Source organism: Chondrus crispus, genomic scaffold, assembly GCF_000350225.1.
Source record: "Chondrus crispus Stackhouse genomic scaffold, scaffold_407, whole genome shotgun sequence".
Lineage (NCBI taxonomy): Eukaryota > Rhodophyta > Florideophyceae > Gigartinales > Gigartinaceae > Chondrus > Chondrus crispus.
Genome location: NW_005179304.1, coordinates 1 through 24,908, shown reverse-complemented (window position 1 = coordinate 24,908; position 24,908 = coordinate 1). Strand labels below are relative to the sequence as shown.

At 53.5% G+C, this 24,908-nt stretch overlaps 4 protein-coding genes; 2 read left to right on the top strand and 2 right to left on the bottom strand.

Annotated features, from left to right (window-relative positions):
* Positions 1–88: 88 nt before the first annotated feature.
* CHC_T00001179001 (hypothetical protein) lies at positions 89–1,118 on the bottom strand. XM_005718536.1 is given in 2 exon segments: positions 89–167; positions 168–1,118. 1 exon segment carries the CDS (start codon positions 1,116–1,118, stop codon positions 168–170), a length of 951 nt encoding a protein of 316 aa, XP_005718593.1. The 3' UTR covers positions 89–167.
* Positions 1,119–1,475: 357 nt separating this feature from the next.
* CHC_T00001178001 (hypothetical protein) lies at positions 1,476–1,727 on the top strand. The gene has a single exon (XM_005718535.1). It carries the CDS (start codon positions 1,476–1,478, stop codon positions 1,725–1,727), a length of 252 nt encoding a protein of 83 aa, XP_005718592.1.
* A 10,683-nt stretch (positions 1,728–12,410) lies between these two features.
* On the top strand, positions 12,411–12,611 carry CHC_T00001177001 (hypothetical protein). Its single transcript, XM_005718534.1, has one exon. The coding sequence runs from the start codon at positions 12,411–12,413 to the stop codon at positions 12,609–12,611; it is 201 nt and encodes a 66-aa protein (XP_005718591.1).
* A 753-nt stretch (positions 12,612–13,364) lies between these two features.
* Positions 13,365–13,883, bottom strand: CHC_T00001176001 (hypothetical protein). Its single transcript, XM_005718533.1, has one exon. It carries the CDS (start codon positions 13,881–13,883, stop codon positions 13,365–13,367), a length of 519 nt encoding a protein of 172 aa, XP_005718590.1.
* Positions 13,884–24,908: the final 11,025 nt, after the last annotated feature.

Sequence of the window (24,908 nt, the reverse complement as noted above, 5' to 3'; positions counted from 1 at the left end):
TTAATTCTGAAGCCCCTTTTTCAGGTCCATAACCATATTTAACATGGTCCAGATTAATTGTGAACCCAGGTTAATATATGGTCAAATCAGATATAACATGGTCCAGTTTATTTTTGAACGACTGTATTAACCTTGATTTCTAACATTGCTGGCAAGTACTCAAGAAATTACGGCTCGACTTCTTGCCCATTGAAATGGACACGATGCTTGGATATTATCGCCTGCAGCTCAGAAGAGAGCTGCTTCTCTTCCCAAAGACCATTTAGATTAAGGGACAATCCCGTTCTAATCATTGACTTGCGTGCAAACGAAACACCATTCTTATCACGCTGGTTGTTAACTTCCCGAACTGCGTTTGCAGCAAGCTTCAAAAAGAAGCCCTTGCCTGGATTCTTTAATTTTCCACTTGCGCCAGGCCCACTTCCCATCCACGAACCACGAGCAATTTCACCTGCCTTGTAGGTATCCCATTCTCGTCGACAAGCGTCCTTAATTTTAGATATAGCGAAGGAGTCGGCTGGCTGAACCAGATCTGTTGCATTCAGGGGAAATTTCCTCAGCTCTGTCTTGATTTCTCCCAGGCATTTTTGGACAGATTCGTTCTCATTGTGGCCAGAACAATTGTCTACAAATAGAACCCTTCTTTGCGTGTTTTGCAAAGCTCGAATTGCCCTTGGTTCGGAAAGCCATTCTTGAAAGACTCTGTTGTCCATCCATCCCTTCTTACCGGATCGATAACAAACCCCTGGAACTGTGTCGGGAACTGCCCGAATGGGGTACGAACAGTTTTCGTTCTTAAACACAAGCATCGGAGCAATACATGCGTGCGGACCCCCTGTGATTCGAACCATCATCGTAATACGCTCATCACCCGATACGACATATGCATATTTGACGTTTTCATCCCCTCTTAAACCGATTGTGCGACCACTGTCCATGTTAAACACGAACTGAGTCTCATCGTCATTCTCAACGAATTCCTCTTGAAGTTCTCCGCTTTGAAAAGCTCGTTTCAGGTACCTCATATAGTAGGCAATAGACTTCTCTATATATTCTTGCTTTTCTGGACTGACCGCCAGTTTTCCGGTTTGATGCCTGGTAACCAGATTATTTGCCATCATGAACACCTAGATCCATCGTGTTGTGATCTTTTCCTAAAGGAGTTTTCCTTTTATACGCACTGTCGGGGCGAAAGGCGACTGTGGCCCCGCTCTTTGTATAATAGACATGCCAATATGGCGCAGCACTTGGGGTGTAATCTTTACGCTTGCTGCTCGCAATATCTCGAAAGCCGTGAGCAGTTCTTTGTATAATGCATCAACCCAAACTTGTCTTTTGCGTCCGCGTCCCTTAAAACATTTGATGTTGTGCCTCAATGTTTCGTTCTTCGCAAATCCCACCATTTTACCCAAACCCTCCCCTGCGATCCCAAAGTTCGTGTACTGCGATCTCTTGCGCACCACGTGCTAGCTTTCATGATATTGGCCTTATACAGCGACGCAAACAAATGTGGAAATTCAAGAACTGTTCTGGCGAAAAGCCCTCTCCGACCATTCGCTTCTTGGTCTTTTTCATCCAATCAACAGCAGAACGGCGTTGAGAAAGCGTGCACACGAGGTGTTGCTGGCGATTTGCCGGCGAGGTGGCTGCTGTTTGTTGCAGGTGCGGGGTGTTTCTTTGCTCATGAGGAGAGGAATCTGTGCCACTTTGTATGGCGCTTTTGCTAGTTGTAGTGCAATACGCACCTGAAAAGGGGGTTGAAAAGAAAGAAAAATATTTGGATATGAAAAGTAGTCCGGGTTGGGGGACACACGTGTGAATAATTGCACAGTTTTAATTTTTAATTATTTTATTTTATTTAGTTAATTAGTTGGCATTAATTTTGCTGACACTAGATTAGATCTAGGATCTAGCGCCGCGAGCTACTGTAGTGGCTCCGGCGAGGCGATATATACCTTAGCCCTCTGACCACCAAGTCAGTAAAGGTAACCCGAGTTGCCAGAGTTGAATGTCGCCTTGGTCGAAGTCCGTCTCTACCAAGACGCTCCCTTTCACCTAAGCCTACGGCATCCTTCAGCGCTCGGGGGTCCCATTCCTTTTTCTTATCCTTTTACCTTTTCTATCTCTAATTCCTATCCTTTTCTATCTCTACCTCTATTTTTCCTTAATTCTGTTGGTTCCATTGGAGTCGGTTGCGACCGATCCGGTGTAGGTGTTTTAGCCATCGGGCAACACGTTGTGTAGCGCTGCTACTGTTTCAAGTTCCGTAGGAAGGCTATTGTAACGACGCCTCCGTCGAAGGTCTTACTGTATAAGACAGTGTTGGTACCGCCTACCGCGATCGCGATCGCGCTGGTGAGGGTGTTTTCAGCCATCGGGCAACACGTCAGTAGTAGCGTTGCTACACGGTTACGATCCCGTCTGGTAGTGCTGAACAAGCCCCCGTCGAAGACCTTGAATTACACACGAGGTGCTGAAGACGCTCTTCGAGCATTGGCCTTACAATCCAGCGAACCGCGGTTACATTCTCGTAGACAAGCCCAACCCGCACTCGTCGAGCGCTCAAGTCTTCACAAGTCTCTACCACCATTATCCTCCCGGGCCGGGTATCTTCCCTTGCCCCCCCGTCGGAGTCGAGCTACCGTGGGCCGCAAGCCCACACACACAAAGGGAAAGGCAGTCTCGAACCTCCGTAGCGCGTGCCATCGGCAGTGGTTGTTGCTGTTGTTGTTTTTCTTCTTTTTGTTTGACCGTCGGACTGTGTTCGCGGCCTGCCAGGCACACTGCACTACAAAAGTGGTCTCCCGACTTAGAATTGTCTACAGAAAACCCGACCTAGAATTGTATCGACGACAGTCTCGGTCTGGAGTTGCACTACAAAAGTGGTCTTCCGACCTAGAATTTGTTCTGTCTACGACAAGGAAGTGGTCTGGGTAACGGAGTCTCTTTTTTATTTTTTGTTTGTAACTTTTTTTGTGTAGGTTCGCTCGTACGAGCGATGTCGGCAGGCGCACCCGCGTACGTCGGTCCCGGGGCGAGTAGGAGCGGATCGGCAAGGGCGTCGAGGATCCCGCGAGGTCCTCGCACCCGAAGCCAGGCCAATACGGCCACGGATCCCGAAGGTCAAGAATCCCCGACGGGGATTGAAGCCGACATAAGGATAACCTATCCTACAGGTTCGAGAACATGGGCGAAGAAATTCGCCAAGAGATGACGAAAAATCTCGAGGCTGAATTAGCCCTCGTCCGGAAGCAACTGGAGTTGCAAACATACGAGTTCCAGGCCGTTTTAGGAGAGCTATCGGCTCGAGTGGATCTCGTCGAGAAGGAGCGAGGTGATGCGACCGACGGTCTGGAGCCGGAGGTCCTAGCTTCGTTGAAAATTTCAGTCAAGGACGCGAGGCGCGACGCGAATCAAGCTTTGGAGTCCTTAGGTAAATTTAGAAGCAGTATCGACGACAGGTTTGACGGCGCCGCTCATCGTCTCAAGGACCTTGAACAGGTCGCCGGGCAAGAGCCGCTCCCAACGGGTCGAGAGGGCGACCGTCGATCGAAGAAGGACAAGGCCGCTGTACAGCGGAGTTCCAAGTCGAAGACTTCGAAGAAGAATCTGCGACACCGGAGCAAGAGTCACGGTAGTGACGAGCCGGAGGACCAAGACTCAATGACCGAGTCGACTGGCCTTTCCGAAGATGGTGACGACGGTTCGTCAAACCATGCCAGCGATTCCGAACATCGTTCAGAGGAAGGAAAAGGAATTTCGCAGGGCAAGAAAATTACCTCCAGACGGGGCGGGATAACTTCGTCCGCCTCGCAGAGAGACAAGGACGCTGAGACAGAGGACGTCGCAACGCGACGCGGGCCGCGATGGGAGGAGTTGGAGGAGCTGAATCCGACCAACTACCTCTTCAAGAAATTACTTTCGTACCGAACGTACCGCTTGCGGAACCCACAGACATATTTGTCAAGTTCCCGGCGGACCGCCGTGCGAAAAATCAGGAGAGATATTCCACCTAAGATGAAGAAGGACAACACGTTCACAGGTGAGGACGGGGTCCTTGTGTTGGATTTGTTGGCAAAATTAGTTCAAGAGTTCGATACTCAAGAAATGAACGAGGGGCAAGCGATCCGTTTGTTGCACGAATTTCTAAGCGGCATCGCCTTGAGACAGTACACTTCGGTGTCTCAGACGGCCGGGTCCCATCACGGAAAGGTGTCCGTTTGGCCGGAGCCCGTACAGTAGTTGTTGAGGAGTTTTGCAACCTACGAGGCGATCCGTCAAGCCGTGCTTGCATTGCGAGAAGTACAGCAGCTACCGTCTGAAGACGAGATGGAATTTTATATCCGTCTGACGGACGCGAGCAATCGATGTGGAAACGTATATTCGATGGAAGAACAAATGACGATGTTTATTGAAGGACTCGATTCGAGTATCAAGCCGATGGTATCTCAATACCGACAAGACAATCGGGACGTTTCGTTTTTGAGACTAGTTAATTTCGCGAAGGCGCATGGCTTGGCGAGCCGCGCTAAGGACAAGAATACCAAGGAGGTCACGATTCAGACGCCGTCGACGTTCAGGGCGGGGAAGAAGCCGAGGGCTTCTTATCCCGGTCGTAAAGGTCACGGCGCCGTCCACTTAGCCGAGTCAATCTCCGCATCAGATGAACGCCATGCGCACGGAAGCAGCGAAAATCATTATGAAGGAGCATTGGTAGCCGAAGGCGAGTTCATTGAGCCCTCGGAGGGCTAGGGAAACGAGGACTACGGGGCAAGCGGGTCGTCAACTTTACCGACGCCCACATACACGACGGAGTCGTTTTCAGAGCCCACGGATCCCGTGATGATGTTCCGGGGGCGCGGCCACACGCCGGCGCCGCGCATTCCGATGGAAGACAAGGGTACAACGTTTCGAAGGCCAGGCTGGATGGGAAGGCCGCAACATCAAGGAAGGCCGCCGGCCCATGGAGGACCTAGGCCGCAATATCCCGTCAAGAAGCACGGACTGGTGTGCTATCATTGTTACGAAAAGGGGCACGCCGCGCCAACGTGCATTCTTTCCCTCCGGGAAATGCACCGAGTTTTGGAAAATTATGAGGCGTTGTCTCCGATGGAGAGGTTAGGGATACCATCGACGAGTTATCTGAAGGTCAAGAATTGGTTCCATTCGCAGACGGCGAGCACGCCGAGTGCTTCAACGCCGAGGCCGAACCAACCCTTCAGAGGGCCCGCCGCGGGGCCCGCGTCGTCGGACGTGAGAAGGAACCCGCAGCGGCAGGAAAACTAGAGAGGGGAATCTCGCATGAGTCGCGAGAGGCACAGGGTCGACGTACTGTGCCCGGGTCTCAGCCCCGTTCCCCGTCTCTAAGGGAAAAATCAGGCCCCGATGAGGAGGTTGTTGGATTGGTGGATAAGCACAAAGGGCCAGCTCAAGTCAAGAAAATTTTGAGCCGAGCCCGAGATCATCCGCTGGAAGAAGTTCGAAGACCCTGGTACAGGGTTAAGCGAAGGGAGTGTCCCGAAAAGATTTTGGTTCTTGCGCGAAAAAACTACAAAGTTTACGCGGACATTGGACCAACAGTCGGATTGATGAGCCGGGTGTTGTCTGTTTCAGACACCGGCGCGGAACCAAACCTTGTGCGAAAATCGGAACTCCCGGCTGGAATGGAATCTCTAGTGTCCTACGGACCGACCCAAGACATTGGCGACGCGAACAACAGGCCACTCCAGACTCTCGGAACCATCGAGATGCCCGTGAGGCTTGGACGATTTGTGGCTGCTGCCGAATTTATTGTGTGCGAAAAGCTCGCGGTACCGCTGATTCTAGGAGCGGACTATTGCGATAGGTTCGTGGGGGCTATCTACCCGCGGAAGAGGACAGTTGAGTTGGCGGATTTCTCGGAGGTTCCGATCGTAAGGCGGTTCTCGGCGAGAAAATCGAAGAAGCATCTGGTCCCCGGAGAGGGCGAAACTGATGCAAAAGGGGAGCGAGTTTCCCCCAGGGTGAAGGTGGCAAGAGCCACGACCATTGAGCCCGGGACGCAACACGTAGTCGAATACACCTGGAAGAGGACGGGTTTGGTCGTAGTTCAACCCTACGCACCCCTATACAACAAGCACGGGTTGGTGAGCACCAACGGTGTAGTTCAGGTTGAGCCTGACAAACCTTTTAGATTGCTTGTAGCGAATTTTAGAAATTACCCTGTCAGGGCTCAAAAAGGCCAAGTGGTGGCGGAACTACTACCGCACCCGAGGGCCGTATTCAAGACCAATTCCACCATTGGTGAGGTACTTGGAATTCAAGAAAGGGACGAGGAAAAATTTACTAATTCCACCCCGTCGCCTCCGGGCGAGAGAAGGTGCGAACCGTCGGAACAAGATCGCGAGGACCAGCAAGGAGAACGGGAGGAAGGGCTTTCCGCGACGGCAACTACGAAGCCGGAGCGGCGGACTGAGCCTCCCCCGCCGGACGTGGAGGAGCTCGACCTGAGCCACGTGCCGGGCCGGCTGCGCGAAAGATTCCGTCGGATGTTAAAAAGATATTCCCGCATGTGGGATGGGACCCTTGGTGAGATCCACACCACGGTCCACCGGATTGAACTGGCCCCAGATACAAGGCCAATTGCGCAAGCCCCGTATCGGGCCGGGCCTAAAGCCCGCGAAGTAGAAGATGCAGAAGTACAGAAGATGTTAGAAGCAGGAGTCATCGAACCGGCGCAGTCAGAATGGGCGTCGCCCGATTTATTAGTACCGATGCCGGACGGATCGATGCGCTTTTGCGTAGACGATCGCAGGTTAAACGCGGTAACGGTAAAGGACACGTACTCTTTACCGCGCATGGACGAGTGCCTGGACTCGCTTGGTGACACCAAGGTTTTCTCCGCGTTGGACGCGATCTCGGGATATTGGCAGATGCCTATCCCTGAGGGCGACCGCGACAAGACCGCATTTTCGTTTCACTCAGGTCTGTATCGCTTCTCAAGAATGCCCTTCGGGCTAACCAACGCGCCAGCGACGTTCCAGAGAGCAATGGATATCCTGCTCTCTCCGTTCCGTTGGAAATGCTGTTTGGTGTATCTGGATGACATAATAATTTTTAGCAAGTCGTGGGAGGAGCACATCGTGCACGTGGAGGAAATACTTTCTGTATTGGAGAAGGCAGGTGTGAAGCTCAAGCTTCGCAAGTGCGAATTTTTCGTCGAAAAGATCAAGTACCTGGGCCATGTCGTTCGGCCAGGTACATTGGAGGTTGATGTCGCGCGAACCGCCGCGTTGGAACAAGTGCGGTACCCTCAAACGCAGACCCAGTTCAGAAGCAATGTCTACTGCAGGTTTGTCCCACATTACGCGAAAATCGCGCATCCGCTCAATCAACTATTGAAGAAGGGACAACCGGTCCAGTTGAAAGGATTCGACGAACCGTGCGAAAAAGCTTTTCATAAGCTCAAGAACGCCATCTTGGCACCGCCGGTGTTGGCGCTGCCGAAGAAGGACCTACCCTACTCGGTAGATACCGATGTAAGCGACTATCAAATCGGCGCTGCATTATTTCAGACACATCCGGATGCGCAACGTAAATCCATCGGGTTCTTTTCAAGAACGTTAGCCGCAGCCGAGAGAAACTACTCTGTATCAGAAAAAGAATTTCTAGAGGTAATTTGGGCCGTACAGACTTTAAGACCATATCTATATGGCGAGCACTTCATTGTGCATACTGACCATGCCTCATTGAGGTGGTTGATGAACGTAACCGACCCCAGCGAGAGATTAATCCGATGGAGGCTCCGCCTCTCGGAATTTGATTTCGAAATCAATTACAAGAAGGGCAAGGCGAATAGTCAAGCTGATGCCCTGTCAAGATTACGGACCGCAGGAGAAACCGTCGACGAAATTGACGACGAAATCCCATGCTTTATGGCCGAACCGGCGGAGGGTACAGTGGAGGACGAGGACAGTTTTGACGCGTTAGACGACATCCTCGCTCTTGAGGGGCGGACCGCCCCTGACCGCCTCGATCAATTCCAAGCTGTCACTCCGGAGGAGCTCATTCGCCAGCAAGCCGTCGACCCCTTCTGCAATCGCATCAAGGAAGAAATGGACGCCGGGAAGGTGAGAACGTTCAGCATGGAGACCGAGGAGCTCGAAGGAACTCTTTGCCGTACCGCGGCAGAGTTTGTACAAGTGGTGATAACACAATCATTAAGGGACCGCGTCCTAGGGTTGAGCCACTACGCAAAATTGGCAGGCCACCCGGGAGGCAGGAAACTTTACAAGACATTGAGAGGATATTTTTGTTGGCCTACGATGGCCCTAGACTGCTACGCAGTCGCGAAGAATTGCGCTGCATGTGCGCGGGAAAGGGTGAAGTTAAGAAGAAACACGAAGGAAATGAAGCTGTTCACGCCCAAAGCTCCGCTGGAGTTTGTCGCCATGGACATCCTTGGAGAGCTAATCACAACTAAACGAAGAAATCGGTATATTCTCGTGATCAGCGATCGATACTCCAAACTGGTACGAACCGTACCGTTGAAGAAGATATCAGCTGCGCACATCGCACAAGCCTTCGTTGACCATTGGGTATTCGTGTACGGACCGCCGGTCAAGCTGCTGTCCGACAATGGAACACAGTTCACGGCCCGGTTCTTTCAGAATGTCTGCCGAATTCTCGGCATACGCAATGTGTTCACGACTACGTACCACCCGCAAGCCAACGACCAAGTTGAGAGGTTTAACCGCACGCTGACTTCCGCGTTGCGAAAATATGTTGGAGAGCATCCCAAGGACTAGGACCTATTTAGCGACGCTGTGACGTTCGCATACAACACGCAAGTTCATCGAACTACGAACATCGCCCCCTTCGAGCTGGAGTTAGCCCGGGCGCCGAGAAGCATTGCGTTACAAGCACAGCCAAGTTTGGAAGGATTTAGCTCGAATCGAGCGTACTACCTGAAATGGCAGTCGTGGTTGGAAAGCCTGATGAAAGGCGCTGGTAAGAGCTTGCGGAAAGAACAAGCCCGGTACAAGCGAAATTTCGACGCAAGGCTCCGCAAGCCGAAGTATGACATCCCTTCAGGATCATACGTATTCCTTCGAAAGGAGCAAGGCACGGCCACCGAGCCGAAACAGAATTTGGCACAAGTGGCTACGGGTCCGTATCAAGTGAAGGAGTCAACTGAGAATACGGTCGTCATTGCCATCGGCGACCAAGAAGAGCGCGTGTCGCGAGATAGAGTCGAATTAGCCCCTAGTCCCATGGACTACACGCCGATAAGCGGGCTCCGACAAGCGCTACAGTTACTCAGTCGAGAAGGGGAACGAGAAGAACCCGCCGCGCAAGCGAAGGATAGGACGGATGAAGGACCGTTGGTAAATCAGGAAGCTGCGGGCATCCCGCCCAATCTACAAGAGATGGGAGGTTCGGAAGAGCAGGATGAGGATGAGTCGCTGGCTCTTCGGAAGGGGGACGGACATTTAGACACGCAGGAAGAACGAGCCGAGAGCCAGGAGTATGTGATCGACAAGATCGTGGACCACGGCTACGACGAGGAGAAATTAATTCTCAAAGTAAGATGGTATGGGTATACCACCGACGACGCGACGTGGGAGCCCATTGAGCAGTTACTTCGTAGCACAGCAGTCACTTATTTCCGAAGGAAACGGTTGCCCCTGCCGGCGCAAGTCGCGCACGCGGTACCTGGATAGCTGTTGTCAAGAAAGAAAGCAGAGGAGAGCCAGCAAAGAAGTCAGAAGTTTGAGGAAGCGATGCATGTCGGGTCGTTGAGAAATGGGGAATGTCACCGTACCCCCGGATGAGGTGTTACGCTCGCCTGAATGGCAACGCGTCATCGAGGCGCACACGTGAACTTAAGATTGAGAGCAGGAGTCCGCACGGACGGGGAGCGAAAATTATCCCAGAATTACTAGAGACATACCGGAAGGGGATTGTCCAATGACCAGTACGAGAATTGAGCACCAGTCCTCCCTCGAAATCCTAATCAAAATTGAGGATATCCGCCCGAAATCGCCGGTTGCCCGCTCAGTTACTGTTGTTAGCCAGGGCTGACCGCACAAATATCGAAGTCAGATCGCGACCCGCGACTACTAATTGCGTATGAAGCAGAACACGTCATTAGCCGGCGGCCCCGTCCAACTCGCTTTGCGGAGAGTTGACAAGGATTAGTGAGGCGCAACGCGCGCTCGCCGGGCAGGAGGTGCTCTTTTTAGGGACGGGAGCAGTGTGGATTTAAGACTGACCCCCGACCCCCGCGCAACCCGCTTTTATGGAGAGCCACCAAGCGGAGCAGAGAGGGCAACGAGTAGGGTTGGGAACGAGAGATAGCCGAAGGAGTCGACGTCCCAACGAGACGACACGGTTCACCCGACAGTTGCGAACGACAGGGCCCCGACGCGTTTACTGACGATCGGCGTACTTACTAGTTTACAACGTTAACCCCCCTTCTCTTCTCACTACCTCTCTTCATTGTTTCGGTTTTAGTTGGTTGTTTGTTTTTGTGCGCGTTTGTTTTGTTATGTTATGTTTATTTTGTCTGTCGTTGTCTAGGACACGACTTTGCCTGGCGCAAGTCGATCAGTGAGTCTGCAACAACCAGACGAAGGCTAGCGCCATGAGAAAAGGAAGAAGGAACCGCTGCGGGTGCCTTGTCAAGACAAGTAAGCCCCGACGAGGGAGGAGATGCGAGGTACCGCGGGTCGATTCGACCAAGGGAAGACTGTATCCGACGGGAAATGCACAGTGTGCACGAGACGGGAAATCTGAAAGGAGACTCTGGAGGGAGAGGAGCCCTACCCCCCCCGCGACAGGGGATATTGTTGATTGACGGGAAGAGATGATCAAAAGGGGACGCACCAGTCGCTGACGGAGCTCCGCAAGCCCCGATACAGAGGCTTGTCGAGCAGAAATAATTACTGACCGAGGCAAACCCGCCACAAGGATAAGCATAGTCCCACCGCCACGCAGTCAACGAATCGTCGATTGCGACTAACACTGACGCCCCTGTAGTACTTCTGGCATACGCGCGACGCACCCACCGATCCGTAGCTATGCCCTAATATATTTTCTGTTGCATTTTTTGCGTTCTCTTTTGTTTCGTTCACCTTTGAGGTCCAGAGGTACAACCGCGTCCTGTGAACGTCGATCAGCGGGTATATCGGGCATTAGAAGGATGATACGGCCGCGTTACAAGGAAGAACGTCCTCCATGGTACATGGCAAGCTGGGCTTGTCTGGGGAGCGAGAGACGTTATAGGGAGTCAAGAACAGCCATCACAGTGGCCTCCGGAAACGCTGCAGTAGCGTAGAAAGGACGAGACGACGCAGACAAAGAGGAAGGCGTGTCGGGTCGAGCGCATGAAGCGCTGGGTACTTAGAAAACGTGCAAACGGCACGCGCAAGTCCGTACCCGCCGCCACGCGAAGATGCAAACAGGGAAAAGGGGGGCACGATCGTCCCGTACGAGATGTCGAAAAAGGAGAGCGACGTTAACTGTCGACAACACCCACAAGCCGGAGCAGGGAAAAAAGGACTTAGGCGATTTTATCTGAAAACCTGCCTCACCGGAATGCAAGAGCCGCCGCAGTCGTACCACGAAAACGAAAATTTACTGTAGTCTCAGGCTGAGGTCAGATACCTCCTGAGACACAATCACGCGCACGAGACAGGGCGCTTGGATCAGAGATCCGCCCTCGTGTCGCGCTATTTAATCAAGAAAATACTTGGAGGTCGTCAGAGAAACGCTGGACGAGCGGTAAAAGCCGAAAATGGACCAAGGGGGTAACCTTCGAAATTTTAATGAAAAATATAGGGGGAAACAGTACTTGTTGGTCGCACGAAAACAAAGGAGCGCTGGCTACAGCCCATGACACAAGTACACCAGGTCACCCGATCACATCGTCGTGAGCCATCGCGCAAGACACTCAACGAGCGGGAGCCTTCTTCCACGGGGCAAGACACAATGCCGCCGTCGGTATGGCCATGTACAATGAGTTCCGTACGTACCAAAGGACTACCGAACCCCTGCCTAAGACCACGGACTCCTGTTCTTGCAATCCGCCTCCCCGTTCGAGGCAGCCGAAAAAAATGGAGAAGAGAGAGCAGAGAAATGGTAATCCTCACGTCAACAAGGACCGATTTGTGACGTCTCATTGAAGAGGCAATCGGGAGTCTCGCGCCACCTTCCAACAAGAACGATCCGGAGCACCAAGGAGAGGAGAGCAACTCCGGAGTAGAGAGATCGTCGATCGAGGAGCTCATTACCAAGGACAGAGCTGTGGCTCGACTCGACTGACGACGTCAAGCTCACGTTCTCTTTGCTGCCCCAAGCGAACTACCGAAACAATATCCTTCCTTTATTTCCTCTACTGTCTCGCACATTGACCCTCTTACTGCTTTCCTATGTTTTTAGTTGCCCTAATTTCCTGTGCATTTTTATTTTATCTCACTTCTTGTTGTGAAGACCTAACACTACCCCACGCCGCGACATCGATATTAAGGACGACCGACAGGACGTCGATCATGACGAGACCCCCCCGTTGGGAGGGAGATAAGCCAGGAGATCAAGACCGCTACGCACGACGTGCGGAGTTGAACAAATAATTGGAGGCATGCGGAAGAAGGGACGGACGTGTATCGCACGAAAGGAAGAGAAGTGCACACTCGCCGAGTGTTTGACATCGCTACTGGAAGACGTACAGTAAGAGGCGGTCGATGACTAAGGAAATCCGGAACGCCACTACGTGAATGACCACTCCGAAGTTCTTTAAATTGGTATTCTTTCATGATTCTGAATTGGGGCGTCCCCATCGTGGGTCGCTCGCAATTAACGACCAGTCAAATAGGCGCTGATGATGGTCGGGAAGCATTCGTAAGCAGCGTGTGTTATCACGTTATGGAGGACGCCAGGCGTAGAAATGAGGATCGGAAAACGGGACGAATGCCGTTGACTGAATGAACGCCGAGCCAGCAACTCTACACGGCAGCGGTAATGCAGTGCCGTGGATAAGAGACAACGCACGGTAGTGCGGAAAACCTATCACGAAAGATCTTTTCGATCACAGAGGGTTGGTCGCGACGTTCGAAAGGAGCCGGGCTGTGCGCGACGAAAGCTCAGTGAAGGGACAGCTAGCATGAGACCCGAACCTTCCTTCGAAAAACTGATGAACTCTGATGACATCACTCCGACGAGAACAGATCGTCACAGACCCACACGCCCACAGACGTTCCGATTCCACGAGGCGACATGAGGATTCGCACTCAAAGTACAAAGGAGATGGGACACAGGATCGAAGGTATCGCAGGGGATACTGAACAAGGCGGGTTCATTGGACAGAGGAAACCCCTAATCACGAATTAATATATTCCTCGACGAGATAACTGGGCGAATAAGGGAACCGTCTGACGGGGATGAAGGAGGGGAGCCTTATTAGAGGCAACAGGAGCCACAGACCCCAGCGATGAAGATAAACGCGTACTCCTAAGGGCGTGTACCTTGCGGAGACGCAGGAAAAATATAAAGAGGAGGAATGCCGGATGGAAGTCACAAGAAGAGGCATTCATTCCACCACACCAGACCACCGCTATCAGAGCGTCACCTCGACGGGGTCGTCGGTGATGCAGGTTTGAGGAGGAATGAGGAGGGAGCCACGGGATCCGCTCTTGAAAGAGGGGCGTGCGGGCCCCGTCAAAGCGTTGGATAAAGAGGAGTAAAATGAAAATGAGGAGACGGATGACGTACGTGTGGGATAAAAAGAAGAAAAATGCAAAAAGAGGAGGAAGTGGATAGGAAAAGGGAATGCAATTTATTTTCGGTGGAACGAAGGGAAGTGTCGACAATGAGACGACACTCTCAGAGGACAACGATCCGAACATGGATCGGCAGGACGCTACCATCGGCAATGGGTCAATGGGACGATTCACCCAAGGATTTTTTTCTTTGGAAGTGAGGCGACAAGTTGCGCCAGTAAGCGCAGGTCAACGAGGGACGCTCCTCAAAGAGCCCCTCGTTTATTCCGTGAGCACGGAGCGATGTGAAATAGACGCTGGCGGCGCCGTCGTTCTTTTTGATAACATCTGGAGAGGACGGGGAGGTCGAACCTCCCCTGGTCGATTGGACTGCGTCGACGATTGGTGACAAGGGGGCGGCAACCGAAACAGCCGCAGGAGAAGGGGGACGAGCTGGGACGTGCACAGGGAAAGACGGTGTAGGAAGAGCCAAGGGGGTAAGGGACAAAGAATTTCCCTTCCTTTCTGGGTCTGCACGCACGGACAGACTGTCAGTCCGGCTAGCTGACGATGGGACCTCTCTCGTCTCTGATAGAGGTTGACACCTGGTCACTGGAGGTGAATGGGACCGCAAAGGGGATTTGAGCTCCTCACAGTCAGGGGCTCTCGTCGCCCTTATCGAAGCATTCACGGGAAGAGTGGGGTCGGTCGGATCGACCGGAAGTGAAGTCGGTGAGACCGGTAACACAGGGCGAGAACGCAAAGGTTCTCTGGGACAGAGGTCGCGCTTGCGGGGATCCGCAAGGAAGACGGGCAATTCAACCGGAACGGGCGTCTGACTCCCATACTGCCGACTCAGACGCGCCTTGTCGCAAGAACATTGCGATCCTGTCCAGGGGTTAATCCAAGCGTAGACCCCCGCACCACGATGAGCACGACCAAGAGAGAAGGAGGGGCGTTGCCGGACGAAGGAACGAGAAGAATTTTGACGCGGTATCAAGTCCCAATCGACCTCCTCTATTTTATCGAGGAGAGAATGCAGTTCGGTGTCTGCATCAGCACCGCCCAGGGGAACCGAATAATCGAGGCGTCGCATGAGGCTGATGAGCTGGGGAGGAAAGTACCACAACCTCCAGCAGTCGTAGGTCTCCCAAAGGAGGGTCACTGCCACTTTGGTACACCACTCTGTGAGGAAGACTACCCAAAGGTCATGTCGAGGATAACGTAAATACCTTCCTTAATACGTGTTCACAGGGCCGAGCTCAGCCCAGAAGCTTTTGCAGACCTCAAATTGGCTCCATCACGACGGAATACGTTGATAAAGATTCGCATAATGGGACCTCGCGATTTCGCGCGCCTCCAACATCTGGTAGGCCACAAAATGCCCAGTGTCAGACCGAATAAGGCATTCGAAGCGCACTGTGTGCTGTAAGAAGGGGATGGTACCCCGCTTGATAAGTCGGAAATTAGCCGGAATTATGGCGTTGGTCCACATGATAGCGTCGCCCGAGACGGTCCGTTGGTTGAACCAAAGGCGGTTAGCTTCACGAGGAGGGTTATTGGAGGTCCAGGCCAGCATATTATAGAGGTAAGACCGCTCGCCATCGGTGCGAAACTGCCACGTGTCACAACCGAATTCCTCAGCGATGAGATCCTGCGTCAATGGCAGCTCAAGCCTGTCGCACACAGCGGTCATGAAGCGGGTCGATAACACCGCACGACCACGGGGCGGAGTGTGACACAGAATGGAGGGAGGAATGGCGATGCGAGCCAACCAATCGTAAGACCGAATAGCTTGAAGGGGGATTTGTCCTGGGAGCATACCGGCGCCGTCGGCGAACGAGTAAGCAATGTCATCGAAGGCGCATACACCGATCACTGAGAACCATTTAGCGGAAGCAAAATGCTCAAGATTAAGGCCCATGGCCTTATCGTGGAGCTCCGATGCAGCAGGGTATCGACGCGAGGACGGAGTGTTAGGACCGGAATCGATGTGGGCAACAGGGCCGGCATGTTGGGAATCAGGAGGATATCGAGAGATGGAAGGAAGACTTAGAGGGACGTGGGAAGTGGAAGAAAAGCCCACGCCGAAGCGCTTGCGTTTGGCACCACCACTCGAGTGGCTCGGGGATGAAGGAAACATGAGGCCCGTCTTTCTCTTGCACTTTCACCGAGTACCGAATACGGCGGTGTAGGGTAATGAGAGAAACGGCGAGGAGATTATACGATGGCGGAGCGGCGTACAAGAGCGCTCGGAAGGGGGATATGTAGTGCAATACGCACCTGAAAAGGGGGGTGAAAAGAAAGAAAAATATTTGGATATGAAAAGTAGTCCGGGTTGGGGGACACACGTGTGAATAATTGCACAGTTTAATTTTTAATTGTTTTATTTTATTTAGTTAATTAGTTGGCATTAATTTTGCTGACACTAGATTAGATCTAGGATCTAGCGCCGCGAGCTACTGTAGTGGCTCCGGCGAGGCGATATATACCTTAGCCCTCTGACCACCAAGTCAGTAAAGGTAACCCGAGTTGCTGGAGTTGAATGTCGCCTTGGTCGAAGTCCATCTCTACCAAGACGCTCCCTTTTACCTAAGCCTACGGCATCCTTCAGTGCTCGGGGGTCGCATTCCCTTTTCTTATTCTTTTACCTTTTCTATCTCTAATTCCTATCCTTTTCTATCTCTACCTCTATTTTTCCCTTAATTCTGTTGGTTCCATTGGAGTCGGTTGCGACTGATCCGGTGTAGGTGTTTTAGCCATCGGGCAACACGTTGTGTAGCGCTGCTACAGTTTCAAGTTCCGTAGGAAGGCTGTTGCGACGACGCCTCCGTCGAAGGTCTTACTGTATAAGACAGAGTTGGTACCGCCTACGGCGATCGCGATCGCGCTGGTGAGGGTGTTTTTAGCCATCGGGCAACACGTCAGTAGTAGCGTTGCTACACAATTACGATCCCGTCTGGTAGTGCTGAACAAGTCCCCGTCGAAGACCTTGAATTACACACGAGGTGCTGAAGACGCTCGTCGAGCATTGGCCTTACAACCCAGCGAACCGCGGTTACATTCTCGTAGACAAGCCCAACCCGCACTCGTCGAGCGCTCAAGTCTTCACAAGTCTCTACCACCATTATCCTCCCGGGCCGGGTATCTTCCCTTAGCCCCCCCGTCGGAGTCGAGCTACCGTGGGCTGCAAGCCCACACAAAGGGAAAGGCAGTCTCGAACCTCCGTAGCGCGTGCCATCGGCAGTGGTTGTTGCTGTTGTTGTTTTTCTTCTTCTTGTTTGACCGTCGGACTGTGTTCGCGGCCTGCCATGCACATTTCACTACACTAGTCGCATGCGCCAATGCGCGTTCGATCGGACCGTGAGGAGTCATTGTGAGGGTAATTCTTGTAACTCTGTGCAGTAAACGAACTGATGGTAGGTGGAGGAACAGACAAAACGTCCAGCTGTTTTTAAGTGCGTGGCAAGACGATTGGAGAGAGGAAGGTTCACCGAAATAGGAATTGTATCGAGGCGGCGACATGCGTTCCCGCCCTTTCTGAACTCTAAAGGCGACTTATGATAAGACCGTTTCCTCCAGGTCAAAACCAAAAATAACCTGGTCCAGTTTATATCTAAACCCAGGTTAATATATGGACCAAGGTTAATTGCTGTGATCAGGTGTAGTGGGTTTACGCAAGCAGAATTCTGCACTGATTTTTTTAAAATTCTGCAATACGTATGATAGGTGTCAAAAGATACAGAATTCTGCAATGAAGCTGTGAGGAATATTGCCGAAAAGTGCCCAGTTAGAGAAAACCTGTGAGAAACAATTGTGAGAAATTCGGAGACAGTTGTCCTACATGAGCGCGCCAAATAGTACTAGTATGCCATAATCCCTCGAACTCATGTTCTGTCACCCCATCCACCCTCACATCAGCTTACTCCTATCCTCATTATGGCCGAGGTCATATCTGTCGACGCCCCTTCCCCTTCCGACTCTGCCGCGACAAGAACCGAGCGGCATTCTCGTTTTACCCCTGAAGAAGATCTTGTGCTCCTACGAGAGTTCTCTGCAGCAAACGCTCATATTGCAGCGTTTGGTGAGAGCGGTAAGAGATATGGCGAAGCTGCGAGCAATTTCAACGCTAATCCCTCCTTTGCCCAGACGGTGACTTGGAAAAGCGTGGCGACCGCTACAAGCGACTTCAAGAGCAGTTCGACAAGAACGACAAGGCGAACCAACATCTTTCCGGTGTAGAAGGCGAGATTGGGTAGATGGAGGAGCTACTAATGGCAATACGAGAGGCGCCCGATGACCTGGCTATACAGAAGACTGCCAAGAAGACCGCGCAGCAGGAGACGGATCGCGAGAAGGAAATGATTGGCCAAGCTTGGTAGAGATGTCTCTTAAGCGAAAGACTGCTGACAATACCAGAGAGGAATCGATCGAGGAAGTCCCAGCGAGCGCGAAGAAGACTAAGTGCCTGAAACGAATAGAATATGGCGGCGAGATGGAGCGCTTCGGAGCGCACCTGCGCGACGCGGACCTCGCACGTATTGATTTAAAGCGCGAAAAGTTGGCATTTAAACGTGAGCGCAGCGAGGCTGATCGCGCTGAGCGCAAATGCGAGCGGTAGGAGCGACGCAAGGAGCGCGAGAAGATGCAGGAGCTAGAGTTGGCTAAGTATAAACTCCCGATAGAGGCTCCTAATAGAAAGTAAAGAAAAAGCTTCTAAGCCCGTTTTCAAATGTTGTTTACTAAAGAAAAATGACTTTTTACCTACTTTATCTGCCAGGTTTCCGCTCGCGCGCTACAGTTCTCAAGCTCGCATTCGCGGACTTGGTCCTCGCTCCTCGTCCGCCCGCGCAGACGAGGAGCGAGACCACCCAGTGTAATCCTTATGAGATACAGGGGGGGTCGCGATATAAGAGCAGGTTGAATAAGAGCGACCTCGCAATAAGAGCACCATTTTCGCTTGACACGGTATCATAACTTCGAGCACCATCACACAGTGTAATTACAGTGTACTTACATTCACACAGGGCTTTCCTCAGCTGGTATTAGAAACCCATCTTAGAGGTCTCGCTCACAGACCGCCCGTACCATTTCTCCGCCGCAAAGATAAATACGGTGCCTCAAAATGACATTCCACTTTCGGCAGTTGGCGCGCGACTCGCTTAAGAGGTGCAAGCGCCTTTCGTTGAAAGAGAAATCCGAGGTTGCGCGTTGTCTCCGGAACGGCGCAAGCGCTTCTTCGGTGATGAAGCGTTTTGGAATTGGACGCAGCACAGTCACAAACATTAAGTCGAACCTCTCTGTGTTGATATCAACGGCTCACACACATGGTGCCTCACTAGACGTAACAAGCTTACGCACTCCGCCCCTTCTGGAACTTGAGGCAGAAGTCCGCTACAAAAACTTGCTGATGACTGCAATGTAACAGAGGTTGGGATGTTGTTACGGAGAGTGAGAAGCGTGTTTGCGCGTTTACGAGGGAGTGCTGCTGTGCGCGGGTCCAGGCAACTGCTTATTGATGAGAGGCTACAGCGATCTGGGTAGTAAAATGGACATCCTGTGCCAAATTCTTGAATAACAGCAACCTCGGAATAAGAGCAGATGAAGGGGGTGGCACGGGGTGCTCGTATATCGTGGTCCTGACTGTAGGTAGTATTCCAGAGTCGGCGGCGTGCAAGTGAAGTACGCAGCTACCTGGTTTCGATAGATGCAATTGAGCATATTACTGAGAAGCATCGCCGCCAGGTAAAGGGACCCAACCGGAGAATCGAGCACCTTCATTGTAGTGCAGTAAGGGGTTGCAAAAGGGGATGAAGGGAAAAGAAACTAAGTTGGAATGTGAATACTGTAGTCCGGGATTGGGGGACACACGTATGAATATTTGCACAGTTTTTATTTTAATTATTAATTTTATTTAGTCAATTAGTCAGTATTAATTTTGCTGGCATTAGATTAGATCTAGGATCTAGCGCCGCGAGCTACTGTAGTGGCTCCCGCTGGGCGATATATACCTTAGCCCGCTGACCACCAAGTCAGTAAAGGTAACCCGAGTTGCCAGAGTCTGATATCGCCTTCGTCGAAGTCCGTCTTTCACAAGACAATCCCTTCTACTACAGATTACTTTATCCTTTGCGCTTGGGGGTTCCCTTTACTCTTCCTTTATTTCCCTATCCTTTTCTCTCTCTAATTCTACCTATTTCCCTTATCTTGTGTTGGTACCATCGGTATTGGTTGCGACCGAACCGGTGTAGGTGTCTTGGCCATCGGGCGACACAGTTAACGTAGCGCTGCTACTGTGACCTATTTTCCGACGGAGACTGTTGCAACGACGTCTCCCTCGAAGGGCTTTGTCGTGTGTACAAGCCAGTGTTGGTGCCATCGGCCTCGACTGCGACCGAACCGGTGAAGGTGTACCTTCGTTTCGAGCCGTCGGGCGACACAGTTGGTGTAGCATTGCTACTTTCATTTCATCTCGTCGGGCTGCGTTGTGACGCCCCCATCGAAGGCCTTGTCGCGTTACAAGGTGCCGGAGAAGCTCAACGAGCATTGGCCTTACAACCCAGTGGAACCGGTGTACCTACGTACACGCCCCACCCCACACTCGTCGAGCAGTTCTCTTCGCAAGTCTCTACCACATCGATCCCGGGCCGGGCTGCTTCTCTGTGCCCCCCCTATCAGGGATCTGAGCTACTACGAGTCGCAAGCTCGTTTAAACGGAGAAGGGAGAGTCGGACACTCCGTAGCGCTGTGCCGTCGGCAGTTCTTCTTTTTGTTGCTGTTGTTGTTTTTGGTGGACCATCGGACCGCGGTCTCTGCCTGACAGGTGCATTGCACTACATAAGTGGTCTCCCGACCTAGAATTCGTGTACAGGAGACCCGATGTAGAAACTACGTAAGTGGAAACGGACTACATCAGTGGTCTCTGCGACGTAAGTTTATTTAGGTGCTGTACCGGTTTCTATTCTTTGTGTTAAGTTAGGTTCGTTTTCGGAAACGAACCATGTCGACAAGCGCCCCCGGGGACGTCGGTCCCAAGGCGAGCCGAATCGGATCGGCAAGGACGTCGAGGATTCCGCGAGGTCCTCTCACACGAAGCCAGGCCAATACGGCCACGGATCCCGAAGGTCAAGAACCCCCGACGGGGATTGAAGCCGACAAGGATAACCTACCCACAGGTTCGTGAAAATGGGCGAGGAAATTCGCCAAGAGATGACGAAAAATCTCGAGGCTGAATTAGCCCTCGTCCGGAAGCAACTGGAGTTGCAAGCATCCGAGTTCCACACCGTTTTAGGAGAGCTATCGGCTCGAGTGGATCTCGTCGAGAAGGAGCGAGGTGATGCGACCGACGGTCTGGAGCCGGAGGTCTTAGCTTCGTTGAAACTTTCAGTCAACGACGCAAGGCGTGACGCGAATCAAGCGTTGGAGTCCTTAGGTAAATTTAGAGCCAGCATCAACGACAGGTTCGACCGCGCCGCTCATCGTCTCAAGGACGTTGAACAGGCCGCCGGCCATGAGCCACTCCCTACGGGTCGAGAAGGCGACCGTCGATCGAAGAAGGACAAGGCCGCTGTAGAGCGGAGTTCCAAGTCGAAGAGTTGGAAGAAGAACCTGCGACGAGGGAGCAAGAGTCACTGTAGTGATGAGCCGGAGGACCAAGACTCAATTCAGAGTCAAAAGATCCATCCGAAGATGGTGGCGACGGTTCGTCGAACCATTCAGGAGATTCCGAACATCGTTCAGAGGAAGGACACGGAATTTGGCCAAGCAGGAAAATTTCCTCCAGACGGGGCGGGATCACTTCGTCCGCCTCGCGGAGAGACAAGGACGCTGAGCCAGAGGACGTCGCTACGCGACGCGGGCCGCGTTGGGAGGAGTTGGAGGAGCTGAATCCAACCAACTACCTAGAAGTTGTTATCGTACCGGACGTACCGTCTGAGAAACCCGCAGACATATTTGTCGAGTTCTGGGCGGACCGCCGTGCAGAAAAATAGGAGAGACATACCACCAAAGTTGAGGAGGGACAACATGTTTTCTGGAGAAGACGGGGTCCTTGTGTTGGATTTTTTGGCCAAGCTGGTGCAAGAATTTGATACTCAGGAAATGAATGAGGGGCAGGCAATTCGCTTGCTGCCCGAGTTCCTTGGAGGCATCGCCTTGAGACAGTACACTTCTGTGTCACAGACGGCCGGATCCCATCATGGGAAGGTATCAGTCTGGCCGGAGTGTAGTATAACTACCAAAAGGATTAGATTAGAAATTGGATCCGGCTCTGTAAGGTACGGACCTTACAGAGGGCCTGTACCACACGTGTAGGGGCGCACGCGCCCCCACGTGTACCATACGTGTACGACGCGTATACAGTCAGCCCTGTCCGCTGACAGTGCCGACTACTGTAGTACCGCATAGTACAGTACGTACTGTACTAAGTTACGATAGACTAATTGTATATTAAATAACGGAGCGGACCGGCGGCGGCGAAGGGGACAAGCACGGACTTGTCCACGACCGACCGCCTAGGTCTGACTTCCAGCTTATCCTAAGGAAGCTTCCGTTAGCTACCTTAAGGCGAGACCGAGCGCGGGTAGAGGACGCGCGAGCACGCGAGCGAGCCTAGATCCACCTCCGCCCGTCAGCGCTGGAACGTAACCCAGCGCTGCTCCGGGGCGTCGAGGCGTAGATCGGCCCGCGCGTGTGCGCGTCCTCCCCCCGATCCCGCTCTACCACGCTACCCGGGCCCGTGCTCCGGTTTCGTTAGCTGGTCCGACTTCCCCCGTCTTCTCGTACGTACGGGTCTTCCAGGACTAAGCATACACCCCTATCCGTTTAGGGGTGTTTATGCTACAGTGGTCTCCCGACCTAGAAGACCCCGAGATCCTTCCGAGAAGACTTTCCTTTTCCTCCGCGTCCGTACGCGTCGAGATGAGTCAAGAATACGCCCCCTCGATCCGCTCCGAACCGGCGGATCCGAGGGCGGCCGCTATGCACGCCCCATCACCGCCGTTCGGCGACGGCGACGCTGGTCTCCGAGACCGCGAACCGTCGCCCGAGTCCCCCGAAGGACAAGCGGCGGCGATGTTCGACCGCATCGCAGACTACATCGAGGAAGTCCGTACTTCCCTCCGCATCGACGTTACGGACGCCGTCTATTCGCGCTGCATGGACGAGCTCCGATCCATCCGCGAGGGGAGGTTCGACCGCGTCACTCAGTCGCTGGAGAATCTCCGAGCACTGGTCGACCAGTTGCAATCGCGACTGGTGCTCGTCGAAGACTCGCGTCCCGAGAACCCCGCTACGTATGGGGAAGGTCGTCCCGCAAGGCCGACTTCGTCGAGACGTCTTGACGCTCGTCAACCTCCCTCGGCGGAGCAACTTGGTGCCTTTGCTCACCTCACCGCTGAGCTGGAGTCCACGCGGCAGCGTGCCCGTGACCTGGAACGTACCATGGCCGCAAGGCTGCCCGGTGCCCCCACGAGAGGGCCCGGTGGTGCTGTACCTCCGGATGCTGCCGCCCCGCAAGGATGGCGCCCGACTGTGGCCGACTCCAGTCGGGACGCAGGAGAAAGACGACCTCCGATGGACGCCAACGTCGCGTCCGAGTCCCAAGCTCTGCCACATGCCCCCGGAAACATGTGGCAGACGGGACGGGTGTCGTATCGTAACGACCCGGATCGTGGAGTAGCCGCTCGCGGATCCGGAGAACCCATGTTCTCCGTCGATCCCCGCTGGGGCGGCTACCCGCCGGTGGACCACACCGCGCGACCCGGTCCGATAGACGTCCGTACGTTACCTGTTACCCCGTTCGGCACGCTGGGTCCCGCTGAACCCGGACTCGAGCCGGTACATACGATGATCCAAGAGTTCAGCGCCGTCGCTGACTATCGTATGTACCGCTTGGATAACACCTCGAGGATCGTTACCTCGGGTGATGCGGGACGGATCGCGAAGTACGTACAACGCTGTCGTGGGATCCGTCCCACGATGCGTAGCTTCGACGGTACGGACCCAGTCCAGCTGCTGCCGTTCTTGAAAGATATCCGGATAACCTTCAACTCGCAACACCTGACGGAAGGTGTTGCGGTACGAGTTCTCGCGCACTTCTTAGAGCGCGACGCGGAGCGCCTGTATACGAGTTATACGATGCGTAGCCTCCGCGCCGGCCAGCTCCACGACGACGTGAGCTGGCCGGGGCTCGTAAATCAACTCTTGAAACGCTACCTCACGGACGACGTGTTAGGTGAAGCGTACGACGCTGTCGCTACGGCGCGACAGAAACCCCACGAAACGGAGAGCACCTTTGCCGACCGGTTAGAAACTGCCGCGTTTCGGTGCACGGCAGTGTTCTCCGAACAATCCCTCGCGCACTACTTCGTGCGGGGACTCGCACCTGCGACCCGTGCCGCAGTTTCCGAGACCGTTCAGCGGCTGCCAAGCAGCCAGAAGACCGATCTACCGACTATCCGCCGCATCGCCACGGCGGAAGGGACTACGTACCGCGCCCGGCGCGGGTTACCTCTGCCGGACCCGAAACCGGCAGGGAAGGCTGGCAGGACTACGAAGTCCGCCGCAACAAGTTCGCCGGCTTCTACCCTCCATGTCGGGGAGGATGAGTGGCAGGCTGACCCTGTCCTCATTACGCAAGGAACGGGGCCCGTGGGAGGACGACCTCCCACGCCGATGTCGACCGGAACGACATCCAGTTACGCGACCGCCTTCGCGCACACTCCAAGAGTGGCAAGGGGTACGGACCCCCGGGTCGCAGAGCTCGACATCTCGAATCGAGAGGCAGGAGCCGAAGCCCCTCGCGTACCCCTCCTCACCGATGAGGAGGCGCGTCACGCGGCGACCTTCGCCTCAACGGATGGCAGCGCGTATGTGTGCTGGCTGTGCCGTACGTACGGGCACGCCATGTACGCCTGCCCGTTCCTGTCGCCGGAACAACGTATGTTCACGGCATACAGGAACTACCGATACCAGATGGAGACGCGCCCCGGTGCGCGTAACCTCCTCCGGCAGTCGGTCAGCGAAGGCCGTCCCCCGCGTCAAGGTTTCCCGAATCGTTCGGGTGGGGGCGCACGCTTCGCCCCACGTGGAGGTGGGTATCGCCGTAACGAACTCCATCGTCGTGATCGACCCGAATACCGCCAGGCGGACACAAGGTATCCCCGTCAAGGA

What these genes read in the sequence shown, in the direction of transcription:
- CHC_T00001178001 (XM_005718535.1), top strand. Translation starts at nt 1,476, where the DNA reads ATGATATTGGCCTTATACAGCGACGCAAACAAATGTGGAAATTCAAGA.
- CHC_T00001176001 (XM_005718533.1), bottom strand. Translation starts at nt 13,883, where the DNA reads ATGTTCGGATCGTTGTCCTCTGAGAGTGTCGTCTCATTGTCGACACTT.
- CHC_T00001179001 (XM_005718536.1), bottom strand. Translation starts at nt 1,118, where the DNA reads ATGGCAAATAATCTGGTTACCAGGCATCAAACCGGAAAACTGGCGGTC.
- CHC_T00001177001 (XM_005718534.1), top strand. Translation starts at nt 12,411, where the DNA reads ATGTTTTTAGTTGCCCTAATTTCCTGTGCATTTTTATTTTATCTCACT.